The sequence below is a fragment of the Gastrolobium bilobum genome, unplaced genomic scaffold (assembly GCF_033153095.1).
Source record: "Gastrolobium bilobum isolate Gb01-03AN ecotype WA unplaced genomic scaffold, APGP_CSIRO_Gbil_v1 utg5821, whole genome shotgun sequence".
Classification (NCBI taxonomy): Eukaryota; Viridiplantae; Streptophyta; class Magnoliopsida; order Fabales; family Fabaceae; genus Gastrolobium; species Gastrolobium bilobum.
Window position 1 is genome coordinate 249,346 of NW_026898670.1, and position 24,794 is coordinate 274,139.

Below are 24,794 nucleotides of genomic sequence, written 5' to 3' on the forward strand. Positions count from 1 at the left end.
TTTAATGTCATGTTTTTCCTATCAAATTGGTCTTCGAAGGACATAAATGATGGCATTAATTATCATTGAGGGGCCAATTTGATGTCACTGATAAACAGGGACTAATGAGATGTCATGTATATCTCTAGGATCAAAATAAGTGTTTACTCCTATTAAAAGTGTATTTAAGAGCCACTCTTTTTGGGCTAGTGATAAGGACTTTAGTTAGTTTGCAAGAGGTTAAAAATTCAAATTTTCATGAGATTATTAAAGTCGGCAAAAATAAGCCAATTTATCGGATTGACTCATAATTCATAAAAAATGAGTTAGATTGGGTTAGCAAAAATAAGCTCTCAATCCGAGCCAACTCGACCCGAGCCAGTTCAAAAAAAAAACGAGCCAACCCGCGGATTAAACGGACTAGTTCGCAGGTTGAGTTCTATTTTTTTATATATATAAAAAACACAAAATATAATATAAAAACTGGACAAAATCCACACAGGATGTTATCGTCTTCTTCTCTAAACCTAAGTCCCTAATCTTCTCCCATGTCATTTTTATATTGTTAGGCTGTGAAGGTTATGTTTGGTTCAAATATCTTACCCACTTGATAGCAAGTGGTTCTAATTGTTTCTCGATGTTGGTGCAAATTTGTTGTGAAGAAAATTCGAAATTAGAACATTTTGTATTTACTTCTTATTTTGTAACCATTTGTTTAAGCTGATGGAAGCGTGCAATAATACTATATATTCATCTAAATAGGATGAAAATGAGTCAATCCGCTAGCAACTTTCGAACCAACTCGCGAGCTATTTTTTCAAGCCAACCCACGAGCCATATTTTTGAGCCAACTCGCGAGCCAACCTTAATCCGACTCAGGTCGGATTGGGTTTTCTGACTCGTTTTATTTTTCTAACTAACCCTAACCCAGCTTATTTTTTTAGGGTTGGCCATTTTGGCAACCCTAAACATTATTGTAACAAAAAGATCAAAAGTATTTATAGAAATAATTTTGTGCAGGGGGTGCATAGAAACTTCTGGTCTGGGAAGGGGTATTAGATAAACAACTTTTATGATAAAATGTAAATAACTAAAGGCATGTAGATAAAATAAGCATTAAGTGAGATGGGTAATTCCATAGTTATTAAAATCGGACCGACATGGTCGGGTCGACTCGGGAACCGGTCTGGTTGAAGCAACAGACTGGCCATGCATCAGAATTGGTGCGACCCGATCCGACCCGATCGTTTTTCATAAAAAGCGACGAACTGGTCAGTTAACCAGTGACCCGGCCCGGTCCAAATTTTTTTTTCCAAATTTTTGTTTTTTTCAAAAAAATCATAATAGCCATATTTGAATATTTTTTTGCTTATTGACTTACATAAGTTATGTACCTACAACACTAATATTATCTCAATTATGTACTATACATAAAATTTTGAAGTAATTTATAGTTAGAGATGTCATTTTCTGAACCTAAAGCCCCGTATCACGATCATTATATTTTTGTTTGATTTTTTATTTGATAATAATATGTGATTTATTATTTTTTGTATTAAAATATTTGAAATTTTTATCATTTTTTTTAGATATTTGAGTATTTTATAATTTTTTAATATAAATTATAAAATTACATATAATTATCGGGTCATGTGGTTGAACCAGTCATCCACTGGTTGAACTAGTGACACAGTGACCCAGTACCTCGACCGGGTTAATAACCGGGCCGACTGGGTAAGTCAATATGGTTTTTTGTGTCCTGGGACGCAAGGGTGGCTTAGCAATTCGTAGAAATAATGGCCAGGTATCAAACTTGGGAGGAAAATATGTAGGCTTATGATAGGGATCATCAATATAATTCCAGAAACAACTCTGTATATTAACAGAATCAACATTACAATGCTCAGCAGTAGGGGTGCTAAACAAGCCAGGGGCCTTTGGCTCGGCTCGGCTCGTGAAGGCCTGAGCTTTTATGTTTAAAATTGATTGTTGGAACCAGGCTTGGACTTGTATAAAAGCTCGTTTAATAAAAAGGTCTCAGGCTCAAATTTAAAAGTTCGGCCTTAGAGTCTCTCAGGCTGGCCTGATATATTAATTTTTATTTTTATTTTATATTTTTTATACTACTTGTGATAGCCTTCTCTCTCTCTTCAATTCATTTCATCTCATTTTATTAATTAAACAGACTTTTTGAATGATTTTATTTTATATTATGTTGTTTGGATATACATTAAATTTATAAATATTTATGAAATTACTAGTGCTGTTGACTGTATATTTTGTTTGGATAAATTTTTGTTGTCTTATTTTGTTTTAAACAGGCTAACATGCTTTTAATATTTGTAAATAAGACAGGCCACAGGCTGAAATTATATTCATAACAGGTAACAGGCTTGGTCAGGCTGACACATTTAAACACAGGCCTAACCTTTTAAGACCAAAGCTCGGCTCGGCTCGGCCGGTTAACACCCCTACTCAGCAACAATGACAATTATAGAAAATATGTATTCCTACGCAAGTACATTAATGCAAAAGAAAAGACAATTACAGTAGGGCGTGTTTGGTTTAGGAGAAATTTTTTGAATACTATGAAAATGTAATTGATAGGAGAATGGTTGGAAAGTGAGTTTGGTAGTAAAGTTAAAAAAAAATTGTTTGGTTGGTCAAAATTTTACCAGAAAAATTGAGTTAAATTTTGAATTTGTGAGTCTTTATTTGGTTGAAGGTGGAATAATGATGGGTAAATATGTTAAAATACCAAAAATAACCCTGATTTAATTTTTGAATCCGATGATGGGTTAAAACAACAACAGTACTGCTCCTCTACCAGTCGCCTGTAACTCACATCGGACGGACTTCACACTGGCAACTTCTCTGTTTAGGGGTTGTTCTGTTCACGACAGTGTTCTTCAAGTAGCTACGCGGAAGAAGTGTGCTACCAAATACATGGTCACTTGTCAGTTTACTTGACATACAAAAGGGTAAAGCAGATCTTGTCAACTCAGTTTTTTATTATCATAACATAAAGGAATCATCGAGTCAGATTTCACCACTGCAATTAAACTTTGAATGAAAACCAAGTTGAGTTTTGTTACCTCACCTCCCACCATAATGATTGAAGCAGATCTTCAGTTACGCTTGTGATGTCGTCGCCGAGTGTCAGTAATCGAGGGTTAGTATTCGAAGTTTCAGAATTGTAACCGAGGGTAATACGGTAACGTATTCCTTCACCTTTTTGAGGTTGCTCAGCCTTTTCTAGAAATACCACTCTTACATTGGTCATTTGCTACAGTGATTTCCCAACCTTTTTGCACATGATTGTGGAAGGATGGGGAAAGGACAAGCCTAGCACAATTTTTCGATTCTATCTACCAAACAAGGGAATCATTGAAAGCCAATTTCATTTAGATGGGGAACCAAATAAAAAGCTTGAACCAAACGCCCAAGGAAACTAGAAAATAACAGTGATAGTTCTAGAGCATTTGAGAAGCTCTAATCTCTCCCAAATCATTTAAGAGGTGTCCAAAAGTCCAAAGTCCAAAAAATACTTCCATCCTCCTTGCTTATTTATACTAATTCTTTCACTTCATTTCAGTATTGCTTCTCACCTCTGACAATAATAAAATTGTCTTCCACTCATATTTGATTCTAACTAACTTGCTTGCTGACTCAGCTTTCTCTAGATACCTTAAAGGTGGTATCCTATCAGCTTACCCCTGAGATATTAGGATTCTGGGGCAAAGTTCTGAACCTCCTATCTGAACCAAGTTGATTTACATTGAGAGAAGAAAGTTTTCAGTTCAGTGACTTCAGTCCATTTTAGGGACATATGCTTGCATCAATACAAATACTATTGCTGATGAGAGTATGCTGTGTTTGGCAACAAATTCCTGAACTATCTGTTAAGAGTACTGGTGTAGATCTTGTTAGAGGCCAAAAGAAAATCACTTTGAGATGTTCATTTGCAGCACGGTGGTGGGCTGTTATTCCTTCTGCATTGATATTGGAATGAATTGCAAGTGTGAAAAGGAAGCACCTTCCTACCTTTCAAGCTGTGGAAAATAACCAGATGAGACATATAAGGGCCATGGGATGAGTATCTCTTTTTCGACTGTGTTTTTGGATTCTTATATAATCTCAAAACACGTTTTGTTTTTCAAAATGTTTCAGATAAGATACTTTAAACCTTTTCAAACCTGCATTTAGCCCCTTGAAAAGTCACCTTGTGATTTTATTTACCATAAAATGGTAACAGAAGGCAAATTGGTGTCATTTGACTCCTGTATTCATTTATTTTTGGCAGAATATTTTGTAATAAAGTATGCACTGAATTTTTTGTATATCTTTTATTTATAATATAATATGTGTTTTATTCTTTTGTCAAATTATTAATAAATAATGTATTTTAAAATTAGACGAGAGAATAATTTAGTAAAGAATAAGACAGTATCCGTAATACTAAATTTTTTTCTATTTTTGGGAAGATTAATTACACAGTGGTCCACGAAATTTTGTTTAGAGTAAATATCTTTTTCGGTTTTTGGCAAATTTTATTATGCTCACTTTATTCCATAGCAAATAAAAAATCTATTTGTGGTCCCTAAAAAGTTCAAAATGGATCCATTTTAGTCCTTTTGAGGAATTAATGTGGGTTTTTTTTAAATTTGTGAGGATCACGATTTCAACTAAATGCATCCATTTTAAATTTCTTAAAGACCACGAATAACCTTTTTATTTGCTAGAGACTAAAGCGGATACGGAGAAATTTGTAAGGACCGAAAATGATATTTAATCTTTTTTTATTATGATTTTTGTTTTTATATTATTTTCATTTTTATTTATTTTTGAAAATACTAAGTCTGCGGTTATTGGAGAAGGTAGTTGCGGGAAGTACATGGATTCCATCCTTTTGGCGTAGCTTTCTTGATGGATCAAAGATTCAAAGTATTGGTTATGTCTCAAGCAAGAAAGAAAGAGAAAATTTTGGCTTTTGCTCTCGGTGACGTGTCTCAGGTTCTCACTCCATACCTTCCTTCCACTTTCTTCTTTTTTCTTTGTTCTCCTCAACTCAACCCTGAAAACGAAAGTTACAAAAACAAAAGAAAAGAAAAAAAACGTTTTTTTTTTCTTACTCTTTGACGAAACCCCGTGATCTTCGCCATAATTCTAATATTCCTGTTCTATTAACAATCACAACCTCAAATCGTTAGTTCATTTTTTTGGCGGCGAAACACTGAAACAAAATCAAGAACCTTCTCTGAAACGATGCAAGTTTCATCCTCATCGATGAACTCATGGTTCGGAACATTTGCTTCCAACCGAAACCGACATGTTCGTTCGTTCCCATCCGAACCTTGTTCTAGTACTACCACCGCGGTCGCTGCTGCTGCTGCTCCTGCTGTTACCTCGTACTCACCTTGTACCACCGTTTTGTTCGCGCGTGCTGATCCATCACGGTGCAAGGTTGATAATTCACTCTCGTTTTTGGTGTCTCAGAGAAAAGGTTTTGCTTTTACATCGCTGGCACCGATCGGTGGAAGAAAGATGAGGAGGAGAAGAGTGTTCACTGTCTCTGCAGTGTTCGAGCGGTTCACGGAGAGAGCAATCAAGGCTATAGTGTTGTCCCAAAGGGAAGCCAAAGCTCTTGGAAGTGAATTGGTTTACACGCAGCATCTTTTGCTGGGTCTTATAGCTGAAGAGGATCGTTCTCCTGATGGTTTCCTTGCATCTGGTGTCACCATTGATAAGGCACGAGACACTGTTCACAGCATTTGGCATCGAAATGATTCAAGCTCTGATACCCCAATTGGTGGTGTTGATGATGATAATAAAGCTAGTTCTGTTTCTGCCACACATGTCCCCTTTTCAATTAGTGCAAAGCGAGTTTTTGAGGCAGCTGTTGAGTATTCCAGGTCTTTGGGGCATAAATTCATTGCCCCTGAGCACATTTTAGTTTCTTTAGTCAAAGTGGATGATGGTAGTGCTAGTCGGGTCCTTTACAGGTACTGCATCATATCTCTCTCTCTCTCTCTCTTTTTGGTTGTCTGTCTTGTTAGTTGTTATGTGGCTGAATCTTTGTTAGCAATGATAGTCTCCCTTGGAATGTTGCCATTTGACATTTGGGCTGATCAGTGGTGGTTCATTACTATGAATATGTTTGTTTGTTTCCCCCAATTCATTTTAGTTTATTATTGATAATGATTTTGGAAGAGGGTGAGCTTGGAAAGGTTGCTCCTTTTGTGACCGAAAAGTTACATATTCAAATTTGGAAATAGTGTCTTTGCAAAAAATGTAAGGGCAAGCCTACTTATAGTTGATTCTCACCCCTATCCTTGCAAAATTGGGTTGTACACTGGGATTTTCCCTTTTATTGATAATGATTTTGAAGTCATTACAAAGGATTCTTAGAAGCAAAACATAGTTTTTTTTTATGAAAATCCAAACTCTTTTATGAAAATCCAAACTCAGATAAGCTGTGGCTGAGACTTGCTATTGCGAATTGGATTATGGAGTGTAACCAGGCAACATGATATTTCATGGCATATAAATGATCTTTGATTGTTTCTCAAGCCAAAATGCTTTCACAGTCCCACTGGTTGAACAACACCGGGAATCTTGTGCTGAACAGCTAAATTGAAAATTGATGCGTTATCTAAATACCAAGTTGTAAACCGGTTTAAACTCCTCCTTTTTAAGCCCCATTCGTAGCTTGAAATCATTCAGTAGAATTGGTTTTTAAGAAATTTTACGTTTCTTACAAGTTTTTTGAAAATGCATGAATTTTTTAAGACTCTATAAAAATTTGCTTAACCAGGAAACTCCAATTTTTGTTTTTGTTTTATGATGATAATGGACTGGAGTTGTCACTGCTGCTAATGATTCTACAATTGAATATGTGCAGGGTGTATGATTAAAATTTAAAAATATATAACCATAATTTTCCATTAATGTTGCTAGTATACAAATATGATTTCAGACTGGGGACAAATGCAAACCAGTTGGCAGCTGTGGCATTCTCCAGACTACAAAGGGAGCTTGCTAAAGATGGTAGAGAACCAAACATGGTGTCCAAGGGACTGTCTATTTCAAGAAAAGGTTTTGCTGCAGGATCCTCGACCACAACAAATGGTAAGAAAATAATTTATAAGTTTGTTGTTTAATACTTTTATGTCTGAAGGCAGAGAAGAGTTTTTCGTAATCATTCTCTGGTTTTCAGAGACGAGTGCTCTGTCACAATTCTGTGCGGATCTCACTGCTCGTGCGAGTGAAGGACTAATTGATCCAGTTATTGGCCGAGAAGTTGAAGTTCAGAGAATTATTCAAATACTATGCCGAAAAACAAAAAGCAATCCCATTCTTCTGGGTGAAAGTGGCGTTGGAAAAACAGCTATTGCTGAGGGGCTGGCAATTCGTATTGCTCGGGCAGATGTGACTCCTTTTTTATTGGTATGTTTCTCAATAAGTGAGATATGTTTCTAAAGTTTTTCTTTTCTGCTCCACCCTTGTGTAATTGAGCGTGTTTTAAATAATATATATAATATCTATCTAATTTAAATGCATTGCAATTTTACTTTCTGCTTTGTGTTTCTGCAGACAAAGCGTGTCATGTCATTGGATGTAGCACTATTAATGGCTGGGGCAAAAGAGAGAGGAGAGCTAGAGGAACGTGTTACAAAATTAATAAAAGAAATAATAAAGTCAGGTAAATATATTTTAACAAAAAAATGAAAAGAAGTTAGGTGAATACATGCTTGGAGTTTCACGCTAAAAGAGGATTGGTTTAGCTCATTGATTTTCTTGAAATGCAGGTGATGTCATTCTTTTCATCGATGAAGTTCATACACTTGTTCAATTAGGGACAATTGGGAGAGGAAATAAGGGATCTGGCCTTGACATTGCTAATTTACTTAAACCTGCACTTGGAAGGGGTCAATTTCAGGTGATTATTTGTCATGTATTTGCGTTCGCTAGTTTCCTCTGTTCTAAGTGATTCTTGAAGATGAACACATTTTCACTTTGAAGCCTGATTTAAACAATTGCTAATTACATATAAATTTAGGGTTAGAGATCAAAATATATGCTTACTACTTAGTCCTTATGACACAGCCGAAGGTGTCGTTACCACATTCTTGTAGTAATCATGCTGAACAAGGTTGGCAATTAACACCTGGAAAGTGCAATACAAGGTTGAGATTAGTTAGAAAGGTGTCTTATGAAAATCTGGGAGGCTGACATACTTGTAGTTAGACTCATAGCTTGGCTCAAACTTTCTCTCAAAATGGTGGGCATCCAAGGTCATGTAGAGCTGGAAGAGGTATGAGTGTTAACTGGTAAATATCTTGCTTTTCAGCAAGTTATGGAACCAAAAGGGTACATGGTACTACTAGAGATATTCTTTTGTCAACGGGGGCAACCTGTTACTGAAACGAGGGCAATGTTGTATGTTCAGTGTTTTTGGGTCCTGGTATTTTTTTATACTAGGTGCACTGAGGTTAATCAATATGAACTTCTTGAAGGAGTGATTTGTGCATCGTTTAATGGACTAACAGGTAACTGGAATGTCAAAAATATGGTAGTAGTTAAGGACTTAAGGCTATGATTACTGGTATTAGTTATATTCAATAACGTTAAGGCTATGTTGAGAGCTAGGGACAGGGCTGCTGCTTTGCTTGGTTGATAAGTAATTATGTTTGATAATGTTATTTTTTCTGTTAATGCTTTTCTGCTATTGGGGTTTTCATTTTTTTCTTTTTCTTTGGGAGGGGTTCAACAGGGAGTGGTTTCTTTGGGAGGGGTTCATGGTGAGGACTGAGGAGAGAGCAGTTCTGAATTTAAACTCTTTGGCCGAAGCAACTGTGAAGATAAAATAATTCTGCCTTCTAATGAATTTTTCTTTGTAATTGGCTATTGATTTTAAAGTGCATTTGGAATGTGCTTAAAGTAATCATTTTTGTATAAGATGGAATCATCCTTTTTTTCCTTTGCAAATACTATATTTTCACCCCATAACTTGTCTGCTATTCATAGTGCAACAATTTTATCTTCTTTGCAGTGTATTGCGTCTACCACCATATATGAATACAGGATTCATTTCGAAAAAGATAAGGCATTGGCACGGCGGTTTCAACCTGTTTGGGTTGATGAGCCGAGTGAGGTTGCATCCCATATTCATGTCTATATCTTTCTAAGTTAGCATTTTAATCATAATTTGATTCCTTATCCGACTATATGTGTTAATATCTAGGATGATGCGGTTAAGATACTTATGGGTCTCCGTGAGAAATATGAGGCATACCACAAATGCAGATATACAGAAGATGCCATAAAGGCTGCAGTTCATTTGTCAGCAAGATACATAGTTGATAGGTATCTACCTGATAAAGCTATTGACCTCATAGATGAAGCAGGAAGTAGAGCTCGTATTGAAGCCTTTAAGATGAAAAAGGAACAAGAAACATGCATACTTTCTAAATGCCCAGCTGATTACTGGCAAGAAATTAAAACTGTTCAGTCCATGCACGAAATGGTAATGGCATTGCTTATTGCTTTCTACTGTTGTCTGTATGAGTTGCTCATAGTTTTAGTTTATAATGACATTTCTTGCCCACTGGTTCAGGAGAGCAAGCTGAAATACTATGGAGCTTCTAGCATTGATGATACTAGTGAACTCATTCTGGACTCATATTTGTCTTCTGAAGCCAATGATAATGAGTATGTTAGTTGACCCCAAAAGCAGAAGGTTTTCATTTGTATGTATCTAGGTTTGACTTCTGAGTGGCTGACATTATTTTTCTTTTTAGACCTATAGTAGTTGGGCCAGATGATATAGCAGCAGTTGCTTCCCTCTGGTCAGGAATTCCAGTTCAGCAGCTCACTGCCGATCAAAGAATGCTTCTGTTAGATCTTGATAATCAACTTCGGAAACGTGTCATTGGACAAGAGGAGGCTGTTTCTGCCATTTCTAGAGCTGTGAAGAGATCCCGTGTTGGCCTTAAGGATCCCGATAGACCCATAGCTGCAATGCTATTCTGTGGTCCAACTGGGGTTGGGAAAACTGAACTTGCAAAATCTTTGGCGGCATGCTACTTTGGATCGGTAAGACTTCACACAGAGTATATGTTTTAGCATTAATACTTAGAAAACATTCTTTACTGTTGTTTTTTTCTTTTTCTTTTTGATGGTCTGCAGCGATTACATTGTGGTCAATACATTTCACTTTTATTGTTCATCTGTTTATATTTAGCCTTTTATATTTTATTTCAGGAGGCAGCCATGATACGGTTGGACATGAGTGAATATATGGAACGGCATACAGTGAGTAAATTGATCGGATCACCCCCAGGTTATGTTGGTTATGGAGAGGGTGGCATTTTAACCGAAGCTATTAGAAGAAAACCCTTCACACTGTTATTGCTTGATGAAATAGAGAAAGCTCATCCAGATATATTCAACATTCTTCTTCAATTGATAGAAGATGGTCAACTTACTGATTCTCAGGTTTGTGAATGCTGATGTGAACCCTAATTTACTAGGACTGTCAACAAGCTTTCAGATGCGAAGCCTTTTCCGTGAATTTCCATTTCTTCCTTTTCTGCTTCTTTACCAAGTCAAAGTGTATTCTTGTTTAAATATAGTGTGGACTTTATACTAATAGCTCCCTAAATTTTCTGTTTATTGTTTGTAAAACTGGCTCTAATAGGGTCGGAAAGTTTCATTTAAAAATGCATTGGTGGTGATGACATCAAATGTGGGATCTAGTGCCATTGCTAAGGGTCGACACAACTCCATAGGTTTCTTGATTCCAGATGACAAATCAACATCATATAATGGCTTGAAATCGATGGTAATTGAAGAATTGAGGACATATTTTCGTCCAGAATTGCTCAACAGGATAGATGAAGTGGTAGTGTTTCAACCCCTTGAAAAGTCACAGGTTCGTTAAGTTTTGGTTATGATTTAGCTCATTGATGATAATCGCTTGGGAGGCTCTTAGTATCGTATTGAGTCATTTTCGTGTGGCAATTATTTAATTTTCTTTACAGAAACTGTTTTAAGCATCCCAAGCATCTTTAGTACCACTAATCTATCTACACTTTGAGAAACTTGATTATGACTTAGACAAGTAGGCTAGGATTAGAGGATCTTATAGTAAAATGTTTTACTAAGATTTTAAAGTAATCTGTTTATTCATTTTATTAAGGGTTAGTTTTTTTTAAAGTTACTTTAGACAACTTTGTCTAATATTCACCAAAACAATGTCGTTTTGGGGCGGAAATTATGTTATATTTGTAATTTTAATTTATTTCAGAATTATAATAATCTTTATCATTCTAATTTTTTAATTTTTCAATCCCAAAACGACGTGGTTTCGGTGAATATTAGACAAAATTGTCTAAAGTATCATTATATACTTTTTTCCCTTTTATTAATGTTATTATGTTTGTTACAGTTGCTCAAGATATTGGATGTGCTGCTGAAAGACATAAAGAAAAGGGTCTTGTCCCTAAGAGTCAATTTAGAGGTGTCTGAATCAGTCAAGAACCTTGTCTGCCAGCAAGGTTATAACCCAACATATGGTGCTCGTCCTCTCAGGAGGGCCATTACATCACTAATTGAAGACCCATTGAGTGAAGCATTCCTTTCAGGAGAGTGCAAGCAAGGTGACACTGTCCTCATTGATTTGGATGCTAATGGCAAACCCTTTGTTACAAATCAACTTGATCAGATTGTCAACTTATCTGACACAAGTCCATCCCCGTAATTAACTATTGTATAGTAGTAGTCTGATAGGTATACACATGTAATGAAAAATGTTTTGGTTGATCTTTGTTAGCTTAGGTATTTGATTCATATATGTTGAGCCTATCACATTTTTTAATAAGCTTGACAACTTAAGAGATGTCAAATTATTAAATAATGTGATAATATGTTACTGGATACGTATTCAAATTAAATTCATTTGTAAAAGTAATGATACACATACTTTGATTGGCAAATTCTTCATAAAGTTTCTTCACTTTTTTCTTTTTTTGGAAAGCGTTTGGATATCAACTGGGTTCCACTAAAATACAAGCTTCAAATTCTTAAATCGCAATGTCTTTAAATCGGAAAATGGAAAATTTGACATGAGATCATGATTTCTCTTTATTCATCATGCATTAATCTCTAGTGTCAATCTACATGTATTTTATTTTTTCAAATAATGAATATTCCCATTTTTTGTTTTTTCTAAATTGTCAATATTAATCAACCATTTAATAGTTTAAAGAAAAAAATGAAAAAAAACTATGAAATTATAATTGCAGTTTATTAATCAATTAAAAATAAATACATTTTATTTTTTGAATACACTTATTTTTAACTTCTTATACTATAGTTGTAATTTACTTAATATTATTATGACTAATTTTTAATTTAATAAAAATAAAGAAAATTACAAATTGCATAAAAATGAGGACATAATCAATGCGATAGTATACATAGTTTGAAATTTAATTTCCTCTATCACCAAGAGCAGGATTAACTGGGAATGGTTATTCTAACATAACTAGTGGTGGGGGTAAACATCCTTATTAGACTGGAACTTTAGTATTCAACATCTTAGTTAAATCTATTCCCACTTGACAAACCACCTATAAGCTTGCTAAGGTAGTTTGATAGTTGGTAATGTCTTCCGATTTTGTTTTACTATTATAAGTAGATAAATTATGTTGTTATTAATAAATAAAAACTCATTTTTTTTTCAAGTTTTTTTATTTTTTATTTTATAAACCGCTTGACAGCCTCGACATATGATCGGAAACTAACGCCGATTAATCCGAATTTAAATGGGCAATATGATATTAAATTCTTCAAAACTTTAGGCGATTTATAAATAGTTACATTAAATTTTAAATTTCCTTAATTAATCCTTAAAATTTAAGTAAACTTTAGTCTACTAAATTTGGACCGAATTAATTTATTATTAATTTTTTCCGACTTTTTAAACATGTTAAATTAAATAAATAAAAGCACACAACAATGGAATCACACCGCCTACAAAAAAATGTTGTTTGCTTCTTATCTATACAATTTGAAGGAGTAAAGGATCTTAGGGGTTGTTTGGTATGGAAATTTTTCTATAAATTCTATGAAAGTGGGGTGGGACAAATTTGTTTCGAACGTTTAGTATAAGAAAACTGGAAATAATTTCAGAAAAAAAAATTTCCCATCATTTCATTTTACACATCATATTCCTAAACGAAAATACCATCTGATACATAGTATTTTTATTTTCTCACAACATCAGTATAATTAATCCAACATTTCCAGAAAAGTTTTGGACCTACCAATCACCTTTTCGTAACTTATCCGAGAAAAAAAAATTCTCACCATATTCCCGAAAAATAAAATTTTCCTATAAAAAAAATATCTCCCGGTTTCATATAGTCCTTGAACTAAAAAAATCTCACATGAAGGTCCTCAAACTTTGTGTTTGTCATGCATGTTGGCCCCTGGTATAGCATTAGTGGGACAACGACCAAATTGCCACTGTTTACACTAATTATTACCAGAATGCCATGACCCTGAAATTTTTTACCAAAGTGTCACATTAGCAGTCTCGCTACAACACGTGGCGAGTTAGGATTGGCCACGTGACAACACCTTGTTGATCATGCAACTAGCTGCGTAGTGCAACAAGTCTACGTGGCAGGAAACCCCTGCCACAGACTGTCACGTGGCTTAAAACACTGGGTTACGTGGCGTCTTACGTGACTGACACATGTGTAACTCGCTATGCAACATAGCTAGTTACGTGTCACTTTTCTGACACGTGTTAAACTAGCTATGCTGCATAGCGACTTACGTGTCACTGTATTCACACATGTACAAATCGCTATGCAACATAGCTAGTTACATGTAACTTTTTTTTACACGCGGATCCTAACTAGCCCAGCAGTCCAGCGTGTTATGCTTAATATATACCCCCCCCCTCCACTCCCGTTCCATCCATCTTCGGTGTGCTGCATTTTCTATATTACCTAATTTAATTTCGGTTGGATTTTTGTATTGTACATCAGTGTGGGTGCGTTCAAATCAGTTAATTTCCGTAATTTTTTTTATTTTACTGTGTTGATTCATTCTCTTCAGCTAATTAACAGTTGTGTGTTTTTTTCCAGCCAAATTTATTCAAAATGAGTGATGACAATGATTCAGTAATTGCGTTACTCTATTACAATGGGAGAAAATATTTTTGTTCTAATGGATAGGTTTTTGAAGGGGATACAAAAGTATTTCGTATGAGCCCGCTATGTAGCTTTAATGAATTGAAGAAGACAATATACAAGAGATTAAGATTATAACGTGGTCAATCTCTGTCTCACTTAACTGTTAGATGTGCATCGAGTAAAGAAAGTTAAGTTCCAATGGAGATTGTTGAAGATGAAGATATCACCTTAGTAGTAGATGCATTTCGACTACATCCAGATTCCATATTTATTGAGTTGTATGCAGAAATAAACTCTGGTGGACAGTGCAACAGTCAATGTTCTGACCACCGAAATTGGAGAAAGAGAGAGAGAGAGAGAGAGAAATGAGGGCGGTGGGGAAATGGACCAGTTTTATAAGTGGTGGGGTCCACTTAAATAGCTGATCTGTTCAGTGAGTTTCATAGTCTGGTGACACGTGTCACACATGCACGTAACCAGCTGCTCAGCTCAGCGGGTTTACCACAGTGTGACATGTGTCACACATGCGTTGAGTGCTTCAATAGCCGACCCGTAAACAGCTACTCTGTTCAGCAATTTTGTCCACGTAAGACGCCACGTAACCCAGCGTATTAGGCCACGTGGCAGGGGTTGTTTGCCACGTAGACTCGCTGCACTGCGTAGCTAGTTACGTGGCCAATGAGGTGTTGCCACATGGCCAATTCTAACTCGCCACGTGTTGTAGCGAGACTGCTGACGTGGCACTTTGATAAAAATTTTCAAGATCGTGGCATTCTGATAATAATTTGTGTAAACAATAGCAATTTGGTCGTTGTCCTAGCATTAGCTGGTCTCGTAGCAGAGAAGCAAAATGCAACAAACCCAAATCAAATGCAGCAAAATGAGAAATAAAACATCTACTCATTTTATTTGTTATTTTCATTTAGCATATTTAAAAATTAGAAAAAAAATAATTTTCTATTCAATAAACCAAGGGTCCATTTTTAATATAAATGGAAAATTAAAATTAACATATTGTTAGTTTTATGGAAGATTTTTTTAGTCACTAGTTAAAATTTAAGGGATTAATTGAGACAAATTTAAAAGTTAAAGTGTTTATTCAAAAAAAAAAAAATCTGCTAACGAGTGTTCTAAAAGCACTTGTTAAAGGATTATAAATATAAAATATTTGATTAAAAAAAAATACTACATTTAATAATACAAAAGAAGTTTTAAGTATAAATGGGTTTAGAGTTTTTTTTTCCCCTTAAATAATACAAATTGGTCCCAACCTTTCATGGGCCCTGGCGTGTAACTGGTGCAGGCCCATTTTTAACAACAGACATATCCTCCCGACGGAGCACTTGCCATCCACGTGATCAGGTTCGTTCCTTCCTTGCAACCAGAGAGACCAGAGTGTGATATGAATTTCACTCTTCACCACAAAATTAGGGTTTCCGCTTCATTCGAGTCTCTTCTTCATCGTTGATTCGTTCAATTCACAAAGAACTGGAACGGAAAATTCTCTCACATATCTCCTTCTTTCATGGCAACCCCAAATACCTGTGTTGCCGAAAACCTGGCAGAAGTCCCACCGGAAAACAAACTCGACGGTGGTGCCGAATTATCTAAATCGGTTAACGAACTCGCCGATTTGTCCATTGCTATACAAAATTTCAAGAGCAAGTACGATGAATTGCAGAAGCATCTCGAATTCATCGAACAAGCCATTGATGCAAAGACCAAGGAGTTTGAAGTTGCAGGTGTAGCCCTAGGTTCTAGTGCAATGCAGAACGTGTGCGCAGCCATCGACAACGGCTCTGTTAAATCTAACGGTGACAACGGAGTCTCTGTTAAATCGGACGGTGACGTTAAATCGGATTCGAGTCCAAAACCGAAAGAGAAGCCTGAGGGCGAAGAAGAAGAAGAAGAAGAAAAAGAAACCGAGCTTGTTTTGCTTTGTAAAAGTATGAATAGCCGTGACCTGCGTAAGTTCATAGTAACGCATATATCCAAAACGACGATACTTCGGGATAAAATCCCCGTGGCTCTGAAGAGTGCGCCAAAACCGTCGAAACTGGTGTTTGATTCCATTGGGAGGTTTTACTTGCAGGGTAGCAAAGCATACACCAAAGACTCGCCCATGATTCGTGGAAGGCTAGCTTCGGTTCTCTCTTTGGAATTCTATCTGTTATCTGGTTGCGTTGAGAGTGAAGCAGAAATGGACCCTTCACTGAAGGAAGAAGCTGCTTCGGCAGCTATTTCGTGGAGGAAGAGACTCATTGTTGAGGGTGGTGTGGCCAACGCCTGCGAAATTGATGCCAAGGGTTTGATTCTTTTCATTGGTTGCTTTGGGATACCTGGTGTTTTCAAGAACGAGGATATATCAAACTTGGTTCGTTTGAGCAATCCTAGAGAATTCTCGCATGCCCTTCGCCAGTCTCAGGTCCTTCCTAGGAGGGTTTCAGGTAAATGCGTTTTTGTGATGCAAATGCAATGCTAGAGTCACGCTGATGGTTATGCATATTTGTTTACGGTTCTGCTATTAAATTTTGAAAGTTGTGATAAGAAATGGAATGGTGTTGTTTTCTTTGGAAGGGTAAAGTGCTAAACAAATAGGGTCGTTCCATTTAAATGGAATTCAGAACAATGAAAGTAAACTGTTTTTATTGATGAGACTTGAGTTAACTAATAAGATGGAATCTTTAGGCCATGGAACCCTCAAGGATAAAGTGAGCTTCAGCTTCTTCCATCCATTTAATGCGGTTCAAAGTGGGTATTAGTTCCTTTTTATTGTGTTTAAAGAAGTATTATATACTATATGAAGCTGTCTGGTGTCAGTTTATTACCCTAAGAGCAACACCTGGTTTGGAATAAAATTCTGAAGAGAAATTTCGTGATGCATATCATGATTCAATTCTTTGTGATGCTGACAAGTCATTAACCTTTTTTTGGGTGTTTGAAGGTGTTACAAATGCAAATCCTCCTTTTTTGGACATAAACAAATATGTTGTGAATTCCCCAGCAGTTATCTTTGAGTTCAATACAGATTTTGGCAATAAGTTGCACATTCCACAAACCATTCATCACTGCAAGACCACCTCTCTTTTTTTCAAGATCAATCGGTGTGGATCCCTATTTACAGCATAGTGTTATAGACTGTTTTATATATGATGCACATGATAACATGACCGACCTAGAACTACGACAAACAGGGACTGCTCATTTTTTCCCTTGAAAATTAATATGTTGTCACGGATAGCTACTTGTGGTGAAATTTTTTAAGATGCTAAATTATCTCAAATTATCCATTTCAACTGACCTTTGATAGTAGGTGCTGCAAATATAACAAAATTCAACGCCTTCGACATTTTCATTTTGATATAGCATAAGCAATGGCATTCTGATTTACTTTAGGGGGTTTAGAGTCTAATTGATGGCTTAATCTAAAGTTTTACCATTGTGAGACTGAAATATAATGTTTCATCCTATTTTGGGGAACTACAACTCCTTCCTTGATTAGCATTTAGCATCCATTTGTGATTCCACTGAATAAAAATTTTCTCCTATTAACGAAAATATTTTCCATTTTTTGGTTCAATCTACAATATTTTTCTGTACTCAGTTTTTCCCCTTCTTGCTATGTACCGATTAGATTTGCCATGTAATTTAGGATCTTATTCTTTTTTCCATGTAATTTCTAATTTTTCAAGATACTTGATTGGCTTCTGACAATCTGGTCTTTTGCTGCATTGCTCTCTTCTTAGTTGATCTGTTCTAACTCCCAATCTGTTAACTAGTGCAACCCTTCCCAAATATATTAATAAGGAAAGTCAATCAAGCTCAGAACATTTGTACTATTACTGGTCATCACAGTGGTGGAATGGAAGTAGTGTTCGATTTTCATGTAACAGGATTTTTTCAACTTTTTTTAGTTAGCTTGTTGATTAGCTTTGTATTTCCACAAAAAACAATTTTTTTCTCCTATTAAGTACATATTTTTCTTTACTTACAGTTTTTCTATTTTAAGAAAATTGTTCCCTAAACCACTAATTAGGATATTATCCTTTCGGTATGCAATTTCCAATTCTTTTTAAGATACTTGATTGACTTGTGACTATTTGATCTGTGTGCTGGTTTAGGGTGTGCCTGTTTAAGGAGGTGGAAAGTAGGAGATGGAAAAGTTAGAAGTAAAATTACTTCACACTTTACAAAAAAGTAGGATGGTTGAAAATAATTAGCATCTCATTACACTCCACCCTGTGAATTTTTTCTAATCGTCTAGCATAAACATGAATTGGAAGGAGTTGTCCACCCTTTGCCAATCAACAATGATTGAAAATCAAACCCTTTCCATCCCAATCTAATTTCACTCCCTCCCAATTTCCCCCCTCCTAAATCAGGCACACCCTTAATAATTATGTATGAATATGTTGTTGCTTTCTCATATTCTCAATCATTTGATTTTCTCGATCTCATTAATTATTTATATTGGCCACAGATATTGCAGAGGGAATGATGAAAAAGGGCATGGTTGTTGAAGCTCTTGACTTGGCTTATACCTTCGGTTTTGAAGAGAAATTTTCTCCTAAGACTACACTGAATTCATTTCTACAGAAGTCTGAAGAAGCTTGGAAGAAAGCCAAAGAAGAAGCACGTGATTTATCTAGTATGCTGGTATGTTCTAGTCCCGACATTGTCTTGTTATGTTTCATTGTGAGTATTCACAGTGCTGATGTATATTGATATTTCACAGAAGGAAGCAAATAAAAATTATTTGGCTGCTTTGAAATCTGTAGTCAACTGTTTGTATGGTCACAAGATTGACTTTGTAAAATTTCTTCCTCGGTGGCAACTTAAGGATACGATTATCATGTTGGAGAAAGATATTAAGGCAGCCAACAAAAAAGTTGGAGAGTTAGTGCCTAAGAGAAAAGTAGAGAAAAACAATTCCTCAAACAAAGTGACGATTCCAGAGGCAAAACGAACAAGGTTCACAGAGGCAAAACAAACAAGGTTCGGTATGAAAGATCCATCTGTGGCATCACCTTCAGTTGTTACCTTGCACGAGCAAAGGATTGCTAGTCATATGGATGGCTATAGTCCATATGATGGTTCATTGGCGGCGCATTTGCCGGATGCTAGATCCTATGGCTACCCAAATAATTATCCCACTGCATCATCTGCACAAATTGGATTTGTTTCAAGGTCTTTGTCAGAAAGTTATCTTGGAAGTACGGTGACAAGTGGGGGTAATATGCTTGGAGGAGCTGTAGCTGGTCCTGCTATGTCACCTGGAATAGGTATCCCAACTGGTTCATATTCCGGGTATCAGGGGGATATGATAAAAGACAATGTTGGGACAATGCTGAATAGCAACACTCATCCGTATAGATGGCATGGAATGGGAGAAGGGGCGTTATCTAATGATAGGTCAGTTGGGCAGAGTTTTGTGGGACAACCTTCATCAGCACGAGTAAGTAATTTATATGGAAAAACATCTACAGAAGGTTTTACAGGTTTGCAGGATCATCTCTCTATTGGTGTTGCTAGTCGCAGTGCAGGTTCTGATTTGTATGGCTTTGCCGATGCTGTATTCGATACGTAGTCATTCCGGGACAGTAATTATTCTCCAAATTACTTTTGTATTTTGATCAGCTGGAATCAAATGTCATCCTCTACAAATTTTTACCTGCCCTTGGAAAACAAGATACAGATTTGTACAATGTTAAATTTCATTTCTCATAGTATGATCCAACTTGGGAGTTATTTTTTTTTTTTATATATGTTTACAGGAATAGCCATAGGATTGACATGCAGGGGATGGCTATTTTAATCATAGGAATAACCAATTTGTCATGAGCAGCGTACGAGTTTGTGGTTTGAAGGGTTACAACTTATTTTTCCTTACAATCTCTTTCCATCATTTTTTATTTTACTATTTGATCAAAATTAAAGTAATGGTTTTCACTTGATATTATTTTATAACTGTTAATTTGATTTGATCAAATTGGAGAAAAAAGTTGTAAGAGGTTGTAAAAGAAAATTGGTTGCAAGTATAACTTCTATTTATATATGGGTTTAATATTTTTCATGTTGCAAGAGATAAATTTATTTCTTATATATACATATAAAAGTGAGTGTGAGGTTTATTCTTTTTCTTTTTCTCTTTTCTTATTATATAAGTTCATATGAATTTCACACATTTTTATGCCTGTGTGAATTTATTTATATATACTATTCATTTTCAATTTGGTTATGATATGAAAAGAATTTTCGATCTAATTGTTATATACAGATTTACTTTGAATGTTTTTGTTATTTGCTATTGGTATAAGTTATAACACTTTGAGATTGAAATAGATTTAGTATAAATAACAGAAATTGAATTGAAAATGATTTTTAATATTGGGACAAAAAATGTATCCTTTTATATATAGGATAGGAAAAGTGTTTGTCATTTTAAATGACACAAAATTATGTCATTTTAAGAGAGATAGACACAGAATAAATTTATTTAATTTAAAATTTAAATAAAAAAATTTATTCTGTGTTTATCTCTCTTCTAAAATGACATAACTTGTGTTATTTAAAATGACAAACACCAAGCCCTTTATATATATATATATATGGTTTATCATTTCTCAAGCTGTCGGAGATAACTTTTTCTCCGGCTACTAAATATAACCATTCAAAGGTGAATCAATTAATATAAATAAATAAATAAAATGACATAGTTTTGGGGTGCCGGAGATAAACTTATCTTAACTGTTTGAGAAATATTTTTTTCCATATATATATATATATATATAATTTCTAATTAAGTTTTTATATTTTTCTGTGTTATACTTTTATAACATCAAAAGTGAGGAACAAATATAAAGAATTAAACTACATTTTTTTTTGGGATAAAAAATGTTTTAACATAATCTTAATTTTAGATAGCAGTTAGCTATGGCTTAGTTAGAGGCTATATTGCATCAATATTGATTCGGGATATAAGATATGACACGATACTTCTATACATTAATTTTAAAAAATGTTAGATTTTGACACATTGGGATATATTTTGATATTAAATTAAAATGCAGTGTATATTTTATTTAATATTCAATAATATAACAAAAAGTTGAAGTTAAACTTATAATATTCATCCATATTGCAAAGAAATATAAGATACCATAAATATTTATATTAAATTTAATAAAATAAGAAATATAAGATATTATAAATATTTATATTAAATTTAATAAAATGATATTCGTAATTTAATTTTGAATCTTTTTTTAATCTTTGCAATATATGTTGAAGTGTCAGAAAATGTCGAAAAATATCATTACGACGCATCAAAATTTTTGAAGCGTGTCAGAGGTTCTACTTTTTGACGATGTAACCTTTTGAGTAAATATCATTTTTGGTCCTCATCAAATTTCACGATGCCCGCTTTAGTCTTTAGCAAATAAAAAGGCTCATCGTGGTCCCTAAGAAATTCAAAATGGATCATTTTAGTCCGGGACTAATATGGTTCTTTTTTGAATTTGTGAGGAACCACGATTTCAACTAAATCGGTCCATTTTGAATTTCTTAGGACCTCAATGGGCTTTTTTATTTGCTAGGGACTAAAGCGAGTATCGTGAAATTTGCTCGACGAAAAAAGTATTTACTCTAACCTTTTTTATCTTTTGTAGTGGTATTCCACACGTAAATTGGTCAACGAGCTTGTCTTGACTCTTGAGTGATGAATTTAGGGACAATAGTATGAAGTGTTTATTTCTTAACAAAGTGTGTCCTCAGAAAATGAACAAAACGGTAACGATGAGAAACGAAGCTAATATAGATAAACCAAAATGAACAGAGTATACAAGCTACACGCGACGCTGATAAAAAACGGACAACACGAGAACCCTCTCTCCCTCCGCACCTTCTACCTTCGTTGTGCAGAGTCATCATCAACTCCCGACACCGCACGTTATGCTGCCAACGTGTTGCTCCGTTTTCCCATACCCGACCCGTTCACCTACAACACCATCATCAGACACGTGGCACTCCACTCTCCCTCCCTCGCCTTCTCCCTCTTCACCCACATGCACCGAAACGGCATCCCCTTCGACCACTTCACCTTCCCACTCATTCTCAAACCCTTTGTTCGCTTCAAACGTTGTCACCACCACATTCATTCCCTCATTCTTAAACTCGGGTTCGATTCCAACATCTACGTCCAGAACGCGCTTATTAATGCTTACGGTTCTTGTGGGTCCCTCCATATTGCCTTCAAGCTGTTCGATGAAATGTCCCACAGGGACTTGGTTTCTTGGTCCTCCTTGATTGCTTCTTTAGTCAACAACGGGTTAGCCAGTGAAGCCATTTCTATTTTCCAACAAATGCAGCTACGGGATAGTGCTAGTTTACCTGATGGGGTTGTTATGCTTAGTGTGATATCTGCTGTTTCAAGCTTGGGTGCGCTGGAATTGGGTATATGGGTTCATGCTTTCATTGTTAGGACTGGGCTTGGTCTCACCGTTCCACTGGGTACTGCTCTTATTGACATGTATTCGAGATGTGGGTCCATTGATCGTTCCGTCAAGGTGTTTGATGAAATGCCTCACAGAAACGTGGTTACATGGACGGCTTTGATTAATGGGCTCGCTGTGCATGGCCGTAGCAGGGAAGCTCTTAAGGCGTTTTATGATATGAAGGGTTCTGGTTTGAAGCCTGATCGCGTTGCGATTACGGGTACCTTGGTGGCTTGTAGTCATGGTGGTCTTGTGGACGATGGATGGCGGGTTTTCGGGAGCATGTGGAGTGAGTATGGTATTGAACCGATGCTTGAGCATTATGGTTGTATGGTTGATCTTCTTGGTCGTGCAGGCCTGCTCCTTGAAGCTTTCAAATTTGTGGAGGAAATGCCTATCAAGCCAAACTCTGTTATTTGGAGGACCTTGCTGGGTGCATGTGTGAATCACAATCATCTTGTGTTGGCTGAGAAGGCCAAGGAGCGGATCAATGAGCTGGAACCCCATCATGATGGTGATTATGTGCTTTTATCGAATGCATATGGTGGGGTTGGTAACTGGGTTGAGAAGGCTGGCGTGAGAAATTCAATGAGGGAGAATAGAATTGTCAAGGAGCCTGGCCTTAGTGTGGTTCACGTTGATCAAGAGGTTCATGAGTTTGTATCAGGTGATAATTCTCATCCACAATGGGAGGAGATTACGAAATTTTTAGTTTCAGTTATAGACACTGTAAAAGTTGGAGGTTACACCCCTAATACGTCCACTGTGCTGCATGATATTCAAGAGGAAGAGAAAGAGCATTGTCTGGGTTATCATAGTGAGAAATTGGCAGTGGCTTATGTGCTTCTTTATCATAGGGATAGAAGGACCATTAGGGTCATTAAGAATCTTAGGATTTGTTATGACTGTCATAATTTCATGAAGCATGTTTCAGGTATCTTTGACAAAGATATCATTATTAGAGATCGAAATCGGTTCCATCATTTTAACGAGGGATCATGTTCTTGCCGAGATTTTTGGTAAATCGTGCTAGTTCAAATGTGAAATGAAAATGATATGTTAACATTCATTTATCTGAACCAATGATTTATTTCAAGCCTTTTATTCAATAGCTTCTGCCAATGATATCATTCATGCAATGTCAATTTCTGTAGATGCTTCCATAAATTGCAAGTCCCGTATGCTTTTCACTTTCTAATCACTTTAAAGTTGTGTTCTGCATTTAACATACCTATCCTTCCAATTTATCTTACATTTCCACCTCGTATGTAAGAGCTACGATGTACCGACAACGACACGGGACACGACACGATACATCGACACGTTAATTCTAAAAAATGTCATATTTCGACACGTTAGGATACGTTTTGATATTAAATAAAAATTTTACTGTATATAATATAATTTATATTTAATACATATAACAGTCTATAATAAGTTATATAATCAATCAAATATTCAAATTTTATAACATAAATATAAATAAAAATAATTTTTCGTACTTTGTTAATTTTTCATGTCAAATTTTATAACAGAAAAAAATTGATTTATAAATTATTATTTTATATGGGAAAAATGTTTGTCATTTTAAATGACATAAAGTTATGTCATTTTAGGAGAAAGATAGACGCAAAATAAATTTTTTTAAAATTTAAATTAAAAAAAAAATCACTCACTTTTTCTCTTTCATGATTTTCATTTCTTGTGTATGTCTCTCTCCTAAAATGACATAGCTTATGTCATTTAAAATGACATAACTTATGTCATTTAAAATGACAAACATCAAACCTTTTTTATATTTAGTTAATAAAATAAAATTAAGACTAAAAAAAAATGTGTCGGATGCGTGAGTGTTGACCGTATGTCGAAAAAAGTTGATTGCGTGTCAGAAAAACGTAACGTGTCGGGACGTGTCGGATAGTTGACCGCGTGTTCCAAAATATTGACCCGTGTGTCGGTGTCCGACGGCCGAATTTTTTTACAAATCGTGTGTCTGTGCTTCTGAGTGTAAGAGTATGCTTGTCTCCATCTTCTAAGCCGGTCAAAACTGGGAGCTGGGAGTAACAAAATTATTTTCTAAAAATATATAATGGGAAAAGTGTTTCTCTGCAACAAG

At 35.5% G+C, this 24,794-nt stretch overlaps 3 protein-coding genes across 5 annotated transcripts; all 3 read left to right on the top strand.

Annotated features, from left to right (window-relative positions):
- The first annotated feature begins 4,649 nt into the window (after positions 1 to 4,649).
- Positions 4,650 to 11,966, top strand: LOC133318151 (chaperone protein ClpD, chloroplastic). 3 transcript variants are annotated; one of them, XM_061520120.1, is made up of 13 exons: positions 4,650 to 4,992; positions 5,476 to 5,981; positions 6,956 to 7,107; positions 7,196 to 7,425; positions 7,573 to 7,681; positions 7,788 to 7,918; positions 9,032 to 9,133; positions 9,224 to 9,505; positions 9,596 to 9,690; positions 9,780 to 10,074; positions 10,243 to 10,476; positions 10,679 to 10,912; positions 11,429 to 11,966. In XM_061520120.1, the coding sequence occupies exons 1-13, from the start codon at positions 4,906 to 4,908 to the stop codon at positions 11,738 to 11,740; spliced, it is 2,769 nt and encodes a 922-aa protein (XP_061376104.1). In that variant the 5' UTR covers positions 4,650 to 4,905; the 3' UTR covers positions 11,741 to 11,966. The 3 variants fall into 3 exon arrangements, with proteins under 3 accessions (XP_061376104.1, XP_061376103.1, XP_061376105.1); XM_061520119.1 differs by lacking the exon at positions 4,650 to 4,992 and having other exon boundaries at positions 5,034 to 5,981; XM_061520121.1 differs by lacking the exon at positions 4,650 to 4,992 and having other exon boundaries at positions 5,830 to 5,981; positions 6,937 to 7,107.
- A 3,587-nt stretch (positions 11,967 to 15,553) lies between these two features.
- On the top strand, positions 15,554 to 19,984 carry LOC133318162 (protein FRIGIDA). The gene is made up of 3 exons (XM_061520139.1): positions 15,554 to 16,633; positions 18,667 to 18,842; positions 18,922 to 19,984. The coding sequence occupies exons 1-3, from the start codon at positions 15,712 to 15,714 to the stop codon at positions 19,771 to 19,773; spliced, it is 1,950 nt and encodes a 649-aa protein (XP_061376123.1). The 5' UTR covers positions 15,554 to 15,711; the 3' UTR covers positions 19,774 to 19,984.
- Positions 19,985 to 21,986: 2,002 nt separating this feature from the next.
- On the top strand, positions 21,987 to 23,701 carry LOC133318166 (pentatricopeptide repeat-containing protein At4g21065-like). Its single transcript, XM_061520146.1, has one exon. The coding sequence runs from the start codon at positions 22,013 to 22,015 to the stop codon at positions 23,699 to 23,701; it is 1,689 nt and encodes a 562-aa protein (XP_061376130.1). The 5' UTR covers positions 21,987 to 22,012.
- Positions 23,702 to 24,794: the final 1,093 nt, after the last annotated feature.